This window comes from Neodiprion virginianus, chromosome 3 (assembly GCF_021901495.1).
Source record: "Neodiprion virginianus isolate iyNeoVirg1 chromosome 3, iyNeoVirg1.1, whole genome shotgun sequence".
Lineage (NCBI taxonomy): Eukaryota > Metazoa > Arthropoda > Insecta > Hymenoptera > Diprionidae > Neodiprion > Neodiprion virginianus.
Window position 1 is genome coordinate 5,421,851 of NC_060879.1, and position 15,151 is coordinate 5,437,001.

The 15,151-nt window shown below is 38.6% G+C and overlaps 3 protein-coding genes across 4 annotated transcripts in view; 1 reads left to right on the forward strand and 2 right to left on the reverse strand.

The window, feature by feature from the left end:
* LOC124299495 (zinc finger protein chinmo) overlaps positions 1-1,234 on the reverse strand; it is a 100,180-nt gene extending 98,946 nt beyond the window's left edge. The window contains exon 1 of the mRNA XM_046752728.1: positions 764-1,234. The gene's annotated coding sequence lies outside the window, so the exon portion shown is untranslated. The remainder of the gene's footprint in view (positions 1-763) is intronic.
* A 1,265-nt stretch (positions 1,235-2,499) lies between these two features.
* LOC124300149 (cytochrome b-c1 complex subunit Rieske, mitochondrial) lies at positions 2,500-4,936 on the reverse strand. Of its 2 annotated transcripts, none has more exons than XM_046753853.1 (4): positions 4,600-4,936; positions 4,016-4,168; positions 3,264-3,441; positions 2,500-3,156 (listed from the first exon to the last, which is right to left on the reverse strand). In XM_046753853.1, exons 1-4 carry the CDS (start codon positions 4,805-4,807, stop codon positions 2,871-2,873), a joined length of 825 nt encoding a protein of 274 aa, XP_046609809.1. In that variant the 5' UTR covers positions 4,808-4,936; the 3' UTR covers positions 2,500-2,870. The 2 variants fall into 2 exon arrangements, with proteins under 2 accessions (XP_046609809.1, XP_046609810.1); XM_046753854.1 differs by having other exon boundaries at positions 4,714-4,935.
* Positions 4,937-7,922: 2,986 nt separating this feature from the next.
* Positions 7,923-12,355, forward strand: LOC124300150 (putative defense protein Hdd11). Its single transcript, XM_046753856.1, has 4 exons — positions 7,923-8,063; positions 10,482-10,665; positions 11,055-11,195; positions 11,462-12,355. The coding sequence occupies exons 2-4, from the start codon at positions 10,483-10,485 to the stop codon at positions 11,627-11,629; spliced, it is 492 nt and encodes a 163-aa protein (XP_046609812.1). The 5' UTR covers positions 7,923-8,063; position 10,482; the 3' UTR covers positions 11,630-12,355.
* Positions 12,356-15,151: the final 2,796 nt, after the last annotated feature.

Below are 15,151 nucleotides of genomic sequence, written 5' to 3' on the forward strand. Positions count from 1 at the left end.
TGTAAAAACAATTGAAAAACGCGATCGGTTTACTCGGTCATTCGTAGAATCGGTGTAGAGCATAATACAGCCGCAACAACAATAAACCACCCAAGCCAACTGCGATGCCCTTGCACGCGGATTATAGCTATGATATACACACGTTGGAAACACACGCATTCTACACGGTACCTGGCATGCGTCGCATCCAGTACCTGTACGTTGTACACTCTGTATACGGATGGGGTTCAAATACTCTTCACAAATGCAAACACACACACACACACACGCGCGCACACGGATCCAGAAACCTCATCGATGGGAGAAGAAAGGCAGAGAAACGCGTCGATTCAGCCTAATACCGACGTAACGCGGACGAGAAGGACAATTGCCTGCATCGACAGGATTTAACGACTTATTTGACCGGGTATTATCACAACGTAAATTCGGGACGTGTCGAGGACGATAAACGGGAAAAACAAAGAGGGTCGAATCGCCGCTCTTTTATCACGTTTACGCGTATTAAACCCGCGATGCGGTAAGTAGAAAAGGCGGTGCATAATCAGACGGTCATAGAAATGCAGCCGGCGTGCAGGCGCATCGGTTTACCGGCGTGGGTGGCGGGTTGCCTGAACTCGCGGCTGCCCGGCGATCGTAGTTTGTTCGTTAATTGACGTCATGGGAGGACGGCGAGCGGGGGAGTAAAAGTCACTAGGGGAAAATTGCCGCATGCCATTTGCGAATATGCGTTATACGATATTTGAGATTTGATGTATGTACTTACGGAAAAACGAGCCGGCGATCGGACATTCAGCGGCCCCTCGATGCCGGTTGACAGTTGCGACGGCGCAGAGGAGGCCACCAGGTTACAGGGTTATTGTTATTATCGTCTGCACCCTTTCACTGCACTGCGCATCGTGTTTATAACCGAGGAAATCAGAACCCAGGAGAGAACGCAACGCGACGCGGCGCGGACGAGCAGGTGAATACCTAACAACCGACTGCGCTGAGGTAAGAAGCACGGTCTGCTCGAGTAACGCGTGTTGCGTTGTCGTTTGGAGATTTTGTCCGCGGGGTTGCAGACGCCGCGTTGCGACGGCGTGGAGAGGGTGGCGCGAAACTGCGACGATCCTGCTTTTCGCCGGTTTACCTCCCGTTTCGCCCGATTTGCAGCGGTGGGAATAACGGCGCTCGGCGCATCGCCGCGAACCTGGTTCACTGCTCGCAAGGCGGCAGCGCTGCTACCTCCCCGAAGCGGGAACTTTATTCTCGTTATTCGCCCTGCGCGTTTCACCCTTCCTTCTTTCCTGCTCGCCCTCCGGCGTACTGGACTCTTCGAAGGGCGGAGGGAGGGAGTCACCCCTAAAATTCGGAGCGCTGCGCCGCTCTCGCTATGCTCTTCAGAATTAGGTACTCACTTTGTACCGAACTGACGACGCCTCGGTCGATCACGGACTTCGCGCACCTGTCGGCTTGCCCTTAATTGTCGTTACATCAAATTCAAAAAAAGTGTACATGAATAATTGCACGCAACGTTTGAAGACAACCAAGTTTTGCGAGAAAATATATTCATGATTATCGTATGCGCGTACGTACAGCATAGGTCTTTCTTCGTTACTTTCGGTAAAACGGATATGTAATTGTAAAAGCATCGTATAGCAATTTAAATATACATTTTTGATATTATTTCGGCATAGGTGACGTCACGGAAAAACTTTTTCCAACCTGTTGTACATCTGTATCAAGTTTGTTTCGTATGAAAAATAAAACTGAAGATCAAATTATATTTCCTTACTGCTACCAAGATTGATAGAGTGGAATTTTATTCGAAGAATCTGAACGATCAAGAATCACAAATTTGCATCCTAACTCCGGAACGGTTAGAAAAATTACTTCGCTGTGTTCCGGATGAATGTCACTTTGGGAGTTAAAAAATAACACTATAACATATTCGCTTCAAAATTATGTTCGACCTGATTTTTTCTGTTGTAATGTATGGGATTAAGATTTCTTTTCCCAAATTGAGAATACATTACGGTTCGATATGGAATTCAACTCTCTTGATTTTGATAATTGAAAGTGTTCATTAAATCATAAATTCATTCATTCAGGATAGTGAGGATGTGTACCAACTTTCGAAATTTGTTTTATACGATTTGTCGTATATTTTGATTGATCGTATTCTCGATTGACACCCAAGAGTTGAATAAATGAAAAATTTTTGAGTCTTACGCATGCTTCTCGAAAATGCGATTTAAAAAGACTATTAACAATATCTCGTCACTGAATAAATTTTTAGGCTTAGTAAATCGACTTACACGTTCCACTTTAGGCTTAAATGAATGATTGAAAATTGATCTTTAGCAGCTAATTACGAATTAAAATGATCAAGAACGGGAATTTTCGGTAAACAAAATTTTTCCAGGGTTGGTTAAACAAGTAAGAGATTAAATGAATGAATTGCATAGAAAGGAAATAAAATTTGCAATTCCTAAATTAAAATGTACACCTGAAGACGAATTCTTTGTCAAATGTTTTATTCTATATTCTAGTCTGTACAACTTATAAGTTACACAATTAATATAGACCATAATTTCTGTCGGGTCCGACAAACTTGAATTATTCTTTTTTCCGCTTGATTCATTGTTTCTTTGTTATTTTCTTTGATATAAATAGTGTGACATTTTGTTATCTAGGGTAATAATGACCGCGTAATAATTATCGATGCAGGATGATCTGTATCATTCCGCCGTAATATGAACCAGGCGGTGAGGAGAGAAAAATTCAATGTTCTCAATCCAAACGTTCACATAACGATGTAACAACTGTGATAATCATTTTTAAATATTACGCCAATTTTCTACGATAAGCCTCGAAACCCGTTCCTGGACTTAGCCGACGATAACTATGTCTTCGACGAACTCGTGGGGTGGAACCTCGAGGTTCAGGGGCGCCGGCCCCTTCCTTATTCTGCCACTGGCGTCGTAATGAGATCCGTGACACGGGCAATAGTATCCACCAAATTCACCGGCGTTGGCGATCGGCACGCATCCCAAATGCGTGCAAATACCAATCACGACGAGCCATTCCGGTCGCTTCACTCTGTCGTTGTCGTGTTGCTGATGTCGCAGTGTTTCCACAGCCACGCTTTGCTCCCTCGCGATTTCATCGGCCTTCCTGAAAATCGTTCGTCAAATTGAAGCGTGCATAACCACGAGTTTTAATTGAATTTAATTGACCACGAGGTAAAAATTGTGATCGTATTTCTTAAATTTATTCTTTACCTGTGCCGGATGAAAAGGGGTTTTCCACGCCACTTGAAAACCATGCTCTTGCCCTCCGGTATGTCGTCCAGTTTGATTTCAACCTTAGCCAGAGCTAATACATCGGCTGAAGCCGCCATCGACGTTACGAACTGCGTTACCACAGTCTTGGCCGAATATGCACCAGCAATTGCTGCCGCTGTAATACAAAAAAGAACCGTTTTATTCGTAGAGAACGAATTGTTACTTCACTTTATTTCACTTTTTGGGAAAGGAGTGGTTCCGCATCAAACCATTTCACTTCTTGCATCATTTCAGGAATGTTCCAAAACTTCCACATCACAAAAACCAGATTCTTCTTTCATTTCTGGATTGGACAACTTGTAGCGTTCGTTAGTTCCGACGATTCCGATAATCTTCGTTTATAATGTTTGGTGACAAATCGCATGATATATTCGATCGAGAGATGTAAATGCAAAATCGGAGCATTAAAATCATAATTAAAAGATTGTTTTCAAAGTCATGATGTACCATAATTTACCATCTTGGATTGTATTTACCTTCGGGTCCTGGAATTTTCCTTTTTGAACACTGTGACAGTATTTCGAAACTTGAATAAATTTTTCAAAGACATTACAGTGGAGCTTTGGAAGATTCTCCATAAATTTTCGAGACCCGATTATAGAAAAAGATACGATTTAATGGACACGAACCGGTAAAAAATAGGGTCCAGATGATTTTTGAAACAAGATGTGCAGGATCTTTTTACTCACCTCCAGTAAACAGGTAGGAGAACGTTAGACGAGACTCTGCAGATTCTCGGCTCTTGGTTGTCGGGTCCTGAACATCCTTTCTTCGATAAGCAGAAAAGTCTGGTACGCGAATATCCGTGTGACCCAGACGAATTTGTTGCATTGCGCCGATCCCTGTGAATGAACCAGAGAGAAAAACTGTTGAGAATCAAATCATGTAAAACAAGTGAACATTTAAAGATTCAAACTAACAATCCGCTGCTCGGTCGGTAAAGGAATTTTTATCAAAATCCGCGACTAAAAGCGAAGTAATGAAATCGAAAACGAGGCTTATTTGGTAAGCAGAAATGACCGAAGAAAATCCTATTTGAACTGTTTAAATTAAGAAGTATAAAATGAAAATGATGAATTAGAAATAGAACACTGCGCTCGGTCGGTAAAACGAACAATGCGAGAGGTAGATGTGCGCGTGAACGACAGAAAGTACATGTTACGCATGCAATGGCAATTCGTTACATAATGCGATTCGATCCGTTATTTTTTAGGGGTGATACTTAATTTCCCGAAAACGAGTCGGGCGTGTTTTACATCGAGTAAAGACGCACCTGTTATGCCTGATCGTGCGCGCAACTGTCCGGTGGGAAGAGCCTGGCTGAGCGAGTAACTGGTCAGCCGTTCGACGTCTGACTTTACGACGACTTTGCTCTTTTGCACCTTACCTGAGCCTGCCACTGGCCTCAAACCATTCGGGATCGCGGCGCTGGTCGCCTTGAGGTACGGCGAGAGGTTCGACGTCCTCGCTATCACGTTCATCGCGACTAATTTGTTTCTAGACTTCCTCTAAATCGAAGAAAATACCACGTCCAAACGCCAGCCACGATTCACTCGATCGCGCACCACAGAGCTAACCCGACAGATATGGCCGCCCTGTTGGAATACTGAGAGTGATTTTACGCCTCGCCGCCAGAGGGTTTCTCCACCTGCTGCCCTCTGCCGGATCGCGAATGCACCACGCCTCGAGCAATCGGCAGTGTCTCACATTCCCGCCAAGAGTCTTCGAAAGTTTCGAATTTGAATAAAACGTCCGTTGATGGGCGTTCTTTTTCGCGTTGCGCAACTTCGAGCGAATGTTTTTCACATTTTCATTCGGTAAAACGAACCCCCCCGAATCGGAGATCTGATATTTATTTCTATTAATATACTCTGATTGTATTGAAATGAAACTGATTCACGCCTGCACGAAGGCAACCTACACTACATTCAGTATGAACAGTTGTTTCAACACACGAGACGAAGTGCAGATTAAAATCCGATTTATTTAGTATCTAAAGAAAATTAACGCAATTGCAAATCAAGAACCCGATATTTGATGTTTCATAAAAATACTCATATTTTTCAGGTCCGTTCCACGTCGGGGTTCACTGTTGTGGAATCGGAGACAAATGACTCCAGACCAGTCCCGATTTTTTACAAGATCAAGGTGAAAATAATCTTAATTCAATCGTACAACGTTTTATAGATCGATTCCACAAATTGTTTATTGATTTTTTTTTGTCCTGCATGCAATTATCTATAATCTTATCGGCGTTACCGCATAACTAACTACACGCGAAGTTTGAACTTTCATGCCGTGCGTGCATGGCTTCTAAGCACGCATGCTGAAAAGAAATGACAGTGTTTTTATGAGAAACTGCAAAACTGCGCTACAATTCGATCCTTGGATTTCAAATTGCAATGTGCAGAATAATGAATTTTCTTTACGTGAACTGTTTACCGAAGCTCACCAAATACGGTGGCGAACGGAAAAATGTCCGGGCTGCGTGTCAGGTTTGAAATCCCAATAAATTTGTTGAAATTCAAATTTATGTTGTTGGAAAAAATAGTCTAGCACTTTGTACATATTATTACACATTCAACTAACTTAACTTCCTTTGTTTCAAAGCACATCAAGTACATTTTTCTTCCTGTTTGAGTCAGTCGATAATATCACCCGTTTAGTTTTCTTGTTCAACATTAGTCGTAGAGTAGGAATATCTTATTTTTTGTTCACATATGTCCGATCAAACGGAGAACGCAACAGTCATACTGTTGTATAAGCTTTCAAGGCTGTTAAGAGGACAGCATAACAGCTGCACTGCCTTTTTCGTCATTTTACCATTAAACGCAGATTAAACATATTTTCATCTAAAACGACGCAGAAGTAGAAAAACTACATTAACAACCAAATACACACTTGACGTCATTAATACAGATTTATGCCCAAAGCGTTCTGGATGCTAACGAATAATGAATTATCGCATGATTGGATTTAGATAATTGATTCCAAGTACACCATTCAAACAATGTAAAAACAATCTTTCTACTATATCTATTAAGAACAAGTTTGTTATATTCGGAAAGAAATATTTCATATTCGATCATTTTAATGGCCAAAGACTTTTTGAAACGATTCATTTCACTGTTTGATGTACCTGTAATGGAATTCATTTTTCTCTAGTCACGCTAATAGACGACTATATTTTAAGAAATCAGACAAAAAGTTTAGAGACGAAAATAAGTACAATCCAAGCTCGTATTATTTACCATTGTTTTCGCAGAAATTACTAGAATCTAAACATTCGTAATGAATTTCGTATAACAAAAAAAATAAAACGTGGAAAGATGAAAAGTGAGCGTGTAAAAATGAAATATCGTCACTAATTTTCGCACGTGTCCGTAAAGACTTTACGTCCGTTTGAACGATTCAACTGATCAAAAACTCTCGAAACCAGTCTGTAATTAATGGATCTAGGAAGCGTTATGTTCAAATATAGTTACTCAGACTATGTTCAAGGACCCGCGCAATCAGCCTCGTGTACTGTTGCTGATACACAACGCAAATCATGGGTTCCGACGATCGATGTCGATGAACTTAAAGATAAACTGTAATAAAGAGTAGAAATGAGAAATAAAAAACTGATGATTGACGGAGTGGTTATATCATTGTTATTATTATAATTATTATCAATCATTGTCACAGTTCACCGTATACAAAATAGGTAACACACACGCACACACGTCTCACAGTGCTTGAGAATTATTGGAAAAATAAAACGTACAATTAATTATCTTACAGCGTTTTTTATTCATTGACAGAGTTGATTTTCAGTATTGTCGTGAAGATGTTGTTGTTTTTTTTTTTTTTTTCAAAATTTTACACAATAGTCGCACAAGCGTTAAGGATACTGAGGTATACCTACACGTAACAGTTAATAGACGACATTCACTCGAGTTTCATCTGTATAAGTGAATATCAGTCTCGCGTGAAAGGCTCACTGTGTCAAGGCGGCGGCGGCACGGCCGAAAGATGATGGTTTTGAGTAATAACGACGATCATCGATGAGAGATTATATATGCCCACGAGTATCTGTGTAATCTGTGTATCTATCTTGTTACACGGCGATGCGTGCAATATTTTCGTGACACGACGCGTGTCTTCGAGCAACAGTTATGGGCTACAAGTTCGGTATTTCGTTAAATTTTTAAAATCCGCGACCTAAAAACTATGGAATCTAAATTATACTCAATATCTTAGGAGAGGTGAAAAAATCGACACGGATTTGTGTAAAGTTATCTCGGGATATCGAAAATGTGGGTAAATAATAGGCGGCGGGATTAATAAAAAAATGAAATAAAATAAATTAAATAAATGAATAACAATCAAGGATCGTACCGAGTTTGAAATAGTTTTTTACCCAACGTGCAACGAACCAATCGCATATATTGTGCGAAAACATCAATTAAATTAATAAATAAGACAGCATATTCGGATTTTTCAGAGTCGTTGTCCCGTGCCGATTTATAATACGCGTGCATTTTCATTAAAACGTGCGAATGTGTTGGGCAAGTCTCCGGGGAACTCGAAAGAAAGCAAGGGTTGGCAAAGAGCGAAGGGGAGGGGCTGACCAAGAGGATATAAGAAGGGAACCGTTCATTCCTACAGCTCCACAACTCAGCTTTGACTTCTTCGACCGGTCGTTACCTTCTCGATTGGTCCGACGGGCACCGATCCGTAACCATAACTCATCAAGTGAGTACTTACGCAATTCGTTATAACCTAACACGGTATTAATTAATCACAGCGTAAAAACTGTCGAACGCTAAAATTTCTGCGTCATTTTCATCATCCGTTCGAATCCAGGCATCAAACAAAAAAAAAAAAAAAAACGCGACGCAAAATCAGTTTCTTCGGTTTACTCTACTTTTTTAGTTAAACAAGGCTTTAACGTCAATTTATTCTTGCACAAGCATTGAATTTTCGCAACAGTTAGAAAAAAATCTAGTAACAGTGATGGTAATGATAAAGAATAGTAACGGATACCAGACTTTCCGGTAACAGCTAGAAAACTAATTTTCATTCTCTATGTAACTACATTTTTCGATTGTGGTAAAAAATGAAAATAGTCAAGGACTGAGCGGTAGCCGGAACTAAAAATTTCTCTCGGTGATTAAAAATTTTTCGTTTATATAAGATTCGATAATTATACAAATCAATAATCATCAAGTTCAATATTTTCAATCCATTTTACTATCTTTTCTTTTCTGACCCTCCAATCTCGGCCGGTGGAATTCAATTCGCAATTTCAAGATTCGCGCGGTTTTGCTGCAGGGAAATTGAACGGCTAAATTACTGCACAGATCTTCTTTCAACATGGTGGAAGTGCCGGTTGACTGATTGCTGCCCGTAAAGTCGTACATATATGTGTATAAAAATATTTATAAATACATGTATATATATATATACATATATATATGTATGTACAGGCAGGATGTATCCTAATGACAGTCATCGTATAGCTATTATTAAAAAATGTCATCGAGCAAAGCTGCGTGCGTGGAACATAAGCCGGTGTCTTTGTGGATAGGCAGGCAGTTGTAGCTGTGAGATATCCAGAAGCAGATAACCATCTTGCTCAATAGTGAAAGCTGTCTTCGTAATCACAAATTATGCACGCAGCGCGACAAAATCACTCAACGAGTTGATGCCGTTGAAACGATTCGGTGTTACGGTCTCTTTTCTAGGATTCCATTTATCAGCAGACGCTTGTATCCAACTTTTTTTTTTGTCAGATGGAAAAAAGGTAATTTTCAAGAATCTACTTCTCACTGTCTCTACAAATTTTTTCCCTTTTTTTCACTTTATTTCTCGACGTGGCTGAATAATAGATCTTTTTTCACGTTTTTTAAAACAAGCTGACTAAGAAAAGCTGCTGAAAATTTTGTTCACCCGTTGTCGCCGAAATTTCGTTAACGTGAAATCGAAATATTTACAGTAGGCGATGAAAAATATGTCTTCACGACACGAAATATCGTCAATATTGCTAATCGTTTCTATGCTTAATCTATCGAAAATCTTGTGAGTTGTTATTTTTGTTTTTTTTTTATTCACAATTTTTTTCTAATTCTCGCCATTGTTCTTTACCAAGTGTTACAGTTACTGATTTTTTCGTTGCCATTCTCCACGAAGTCTGCCGTACTCGCGATTCCGTTTCCTGTTCCGGGAAACAAATCGAATTGGCGACCTTTAGCTTCGGTGATATTGAAAATATTTTGCAGTGTATCGCATAAACTTTCCATTACACAAAGCGTCGTTTTGTACAAGCGGTATTTGCACTGGCAACCTTGACTTTATCGGTGGTATTGAAAATTTTTTGATGAAAGGAAGCGATAAGCCGAGTAAGCTGCGACACATGCGTATAAAAAATAAGACGGTGATTATTATCAACACCGACGATGAATACACAATTTTTCATTTTCACAACCGGACCGAGTTTCGTCACCTTATTAATACGCGACCGTGATTCGTCTGACTTGATGGTAAAATTACGTATCGTAGATTCGCGTGTGTATTTAAACGATTATCCTTACGAACGGTGCAGTTTTGCGATATTTTATCCCTGTGTAATTTGTTGCAATTTCAAGTACGACTACAATCTCTGGAGAGGCTAAACATCGGGCCTTCAACTGTCGTCCGGATCTAGCATTGTATATGTATCGATCATTCGAACGATCATCGGTCAGAATTAAGGACCCTCTTCGTTTCGCTTCTCTCAAGGATGCGCGAGTGCAAGTTTCCACTTTCATTCGGCCTCGTTGCACCGATTTGAATTAATCGGTTACTAACGATTTCGAATTCCGTAATTCGACATTTTTTTTTTTTCTCCATTCACTTTGCAAAGGTCTTTCGACGTGGAAAAAAATAAAATCAGACACGTTTGAAACCAGACGAGCTTGTAAAATCTACGCCACGTGACGGACAAAAAAAAAAAAAAATTAGTCACAGTGTTTTTTCTTTCCAATGATTTTTAAATATCGTTCAAAAGTACGAATTGCGGAATGGCATAAAATTACGCAGCAATCGATCGGAGGAAACCGATCTTCGTAACGACAGCTTGTTATTTTATTTTCTAATTTTTTTTAATTTTTATTATTCTTTTCGATTTTCCAGGATGCTCCGTTTTTTCCTCCTCATCGCGAGCATCGTCGCGGCGGCTCAGGGTTTCAGCACCGGAGCTCCGCCTGCCGTCTGCGAAGACATGACGCCACAACATCACGTGGATCCTCAGGCAGGACCGTCGCCGTTCAAAATTTCGATAGACAAGAGCACTATAAGTCCAGGAGATAAGGTCGAGGTAAATATCGTTGGGATTCGTTCGTGGGTCTCAAAATGTGGAAGAAGGAAAGAAGAAGGAAAGAACAAAATGAAAAAAAAAAAAAAAAAAAAACGAACTCGCAAGCTGACTGGGAACTATAAAGCGTTGCGCAATTACACGATTTCTGTTTGCGCGTGTGTGTGTGTGTGTGAATAAAATTGCGGTCGAAAGTGGTCAACGGGCACGGTATAAAATTACTGTCACACGCGATTTTATCATTTCTCAAGAATCGATTTGCATAGATCAAGGTACAGGCGCACCGATTCTGGGAAACCGGTTTTAGAATGCGATCGATTGATCCTCGTTTCGTTTAGAACGGTAATCCGCTGTGAACGGAGTCTGAGTATCGCGTTTCGCTGTTTTTGCAGATCACTCTCGAAGCACTCGATGATGCGACATTCAAGGGATTTTTGGTCGAGGGTCGACAAGGTAAAGATATCATTGGATCATTCTCTGTCGATCCCAACGACAAGGAAGCCCAGACGATCGATTGCCCCAAAGGAGAGAAGGTTGGTAGAAATGCGACATGCGGGAACGAAGGGGGTGTCATGTTCCTTGACTTGTCTTTTAATTTTTTTTTTTTTTTTTTTCAAACCACACTTTTTACGCCACTTTGAGAATCCCGCAGTTGTACTTTAAGATTTCTGATATTAAAATTGTAGTAATGATAGTTGTTTAATTAAGAAACGTATGTTTAATAATTGCATTACCTAATCTTGAACAACGCATCGAGTGTAACGTATATACAATAACGTGTACGATAATTTATTCGCAGAATGCTGTCACCCACAAAGACTCCGAAGAAAAATCGAAAAAGATCTTGACTTGGGAGGCTCCAGCTGATTTCAGCGGAATCGTCGTATTCAAGGCGACCTTCGTCAAGGATGGTGGAACCTTCTGGGTTGGACAGACCTCGTCGAATCTTCGCGTCGTTAAACACTAAGCAATGAAAAAACGAATTCTTGACGAATCATACAGGGTGCAGGGTGCAATGGATCTTCTTTTTTCTTCACAGATCTTAGAATCGAGGATTTTTATTAAATCTACTGCTCACCGATAGAGTTTGCCCCGTTGTATAAATTTTTTTTTTTTTTAATTTCATTCTTTTCTTCTTCTTTTTCTTAAAATAACAAAATCCTGTCCGTGCTCGAAAATTCGTTACCATTCTTTGATTGGAATTGTTTTCATCGATCACGAATCCGTATTTTAGCCAGATAGTTTTCGCACAGCGTACACTTTTCGACAATGATTGTCATATTGTGTTTTTTTGGACCTAGAAGAAGAATTTTGCTATAGCAATTTTTATTTTTTTATTTTCATCAATTCTTGTTAATTTATATACGAGATATTCCTTTTTGAAAGAAAAACACTCAACGTATAGTGAATTTTGACAGAGGTTTTACGAGTAGCATGTGCGAATTCCAGTGGCTTCAAGACACACGAAATAACCGCAGAATATTTGCTTACGTTTTATATAGATTATACGTTTATTGATCAAAAATGAAAATATTTTGTAATAATTACCTATATATATATATACACATATATATATATGATTATTACGAACCACACGAAGCTAGTCAGTCGTTGTATAATTACGATGGCGAAGATACGTGTGTGTCGTATATTTTCATTTTTAAATTGGAATAAAATATATGCATGCACCGGATATCCGACCAAATGTAAAAATTTATGTATAATATATATGTATATACAACGTACAAGATGTATAAATATATGTATATGTGCACACATTACACCATTTTCCGTTACACGATTGTCAAATCAACTTTTTCATTGTGGCTTTGTAGTTTTTTGTTTTTTTTTTTCGCGAATATTCATATTACGGATTACATAATATAATAATTGAAAGGATCACAAAACCGTATATTTTTATCAAGTGTTATCTAATCTATGCGGGGAATTCTTTCGTTATGGAAAAAATGAATGTAATTTTTTGACGATTAGCAAAGTTGCAAAGTTTATCTAGTCCTAGTCGTGACGAGAATGAAGTCAAGTAGAAATGGGAATTCCGAAAATTTATCTCCCCGAGTAATAAATTTCTATCAAAGCTTGTTGCGTCAACGAGTTGAAGGTGCAAATTGATTTTTTCAAGTTTAACTTGTATCGGATTTTTTTTCAAAAAGACTGCAGAACTGTTTGCTTTTGCAAAGCTTCACGTGAGCTTTTCCATAAAACGAATGACGACTATTTACGTCGAGTTTGCAATAAAGTTTACACGCAGGATTTTCCGAACACGTAGACAGGAAAGGCATACGACGATGCTTTGTGGCAAGTTACGAACGTTGCATTCATAATTCACACCTTGCACTAGGCGCTGGTTTGCACGGTAATAACGAATGATTTTCATTGTGTCAACTGGTTTCCTCGAAGCGGCAATAAGTGGGAAAAATAATACAAGCAAGAACCGTATTTAATAAAAGCCTGGAGAGAAGCCGATTCTTCTAACTTTCAATCAAATTACGGAAACTTTTATTCAACAACCAGTTGTAACGGTTTTTTTTTTTGAGGTTCAACCGATACGTTTTGATTTTATGTTATATTAGAAATCTAGATATATTCAATAAACAAAATACATTAAATCAGGAGGAAACAATGTAGAACACAGATTTATTGAGTTTTGGTATAACCTTTTAAAAGAACAGGCAATCATAGAAAATCTCATTCACTCTTTCATTCACACGTTAAAATTACTCAATGCGATTACCGACGTTTTGTATATAATTATTCTGGTAAAATTTTTGTACCACATTAACGAAAGACTGGCTCTCTTTTCCTTTATGCTTCAAATTTAAAAATGATTCTAGTGAAAGAATGAATCTACTGACAAAGGACTCTAAATTATGGTGAGATTACAATAAAGTTAACAGACGAAGATATAAAATACTGACTTAAGAAGGCTATTACAGATTTGTGGCACAATCCACCTACAAATCAGTAATGAAAAGATGACTTAGCTCGGAATATCTCTGATGAAGAGAGGTGGCCTAACGGCTCCGTAGATGATCATGGATGTTGAAGTTCTTTGATATTCCTTTTATAGAATCGGTCTTCACCGATTATACTGCGTGGTCGTTCGTCGATCAGATATTTGGATTTGTTCTTTAGGCTCACAGGCTCCGAAAGATTCGGATTGCGTTGGGTTACACTTCTGGTATGAATCGTCGTCTTAATTTTTTTTTTTTTTTGTTTCCCCTTTTTTTTTTTTTTTTTTTTTTTACTTGTTTTGTTTTCCCAAATGTTAACGAAATTATAAGAATGTGAATATGACAGGACTAGACTTTATATCGACCGTTCGCTTCGACCCCGGCTCGCAGAGAGAGAGAGTTACACTTATTTCACCGGATAGGTGATCTTGACCGACGTGACACCTAGAGTTAAGCGTTTGCCCTTTATTTTGAAACGTTGTATGTGCTTAAGGCGCGTACATACGAATTACTTTATATTCTATGTGACTCGCATGTAATATCGTTACATCACCCCCCCCATTTTCGAGATTGTTGTGAGAACGAAAATATCGAAAATTACTCGTTATCCTATATTTGCAGTAAAATCTAAAAACCTCTCTTTAAATTACTTCTTACTTATCAATCATTCAATCCATTCATCCTTCATCATTCATCATTAAAATTATCATTTTAAAATCTAATCACATTTTCTTTTAGCAAACATTTTGTTTAACTGGACTTACATCTAAAAAAATTCTATAATCTATGCATGTTGGATTTATTAGAACATTTGAAGGATTCATGACGAGTTTTTCGTGAATTTTCATTACAAAAAATTATCTGTTATTTAGCACTTGGATTTGTGGGCTGATAATATTTGCGTAAACTCACACGATTGAAAGTTCCCAAGTTTTTGTTTTTATTTTTTGTATCTATTAAATTATATGCATTTTCATTAACTTTTTTGTTTATTTTGTACGGACCTTTAAACAAATGGAAGAATTTGTGTGTTAATTTATCGATAGCGGAGGATGGATATGGTACACGTAGTAAAACTAGATCTCCTTCATTTAAAATTACAGTTGAAATTGATTTTTGATTCCGGCTTCTATATTCAAAATTTTTCTTCAAGTTTTCTTTGGCTAACAATATTTTAATATCGTAACTATTTTCAATTCTGTCTGGGAATTTTACAATTTTTGTTAATTCATCATGCGCTGTTTTATTAAAATGAAGTTCGTATGGAATAAAACCGGTGCTATGGTGTGTTGTTAAATTTAATAATTTTTCGATTTCTTTGACATATTTTGCCCATCTAGTATGCTTATCATTGCAGAAGGTACGGAAAAATCTCCCCAGTTCTCTCATCACTCGTTCAGTAGGATTGGATTGTGGGTGTCTAATTGATGAATAGCAAACTTCTACTCCTTGTTTTTCTAATTCGACTTTCCATCTAGCAGCTGTGAATTGAGTTCCATTGTCGGATAGCAATCTTT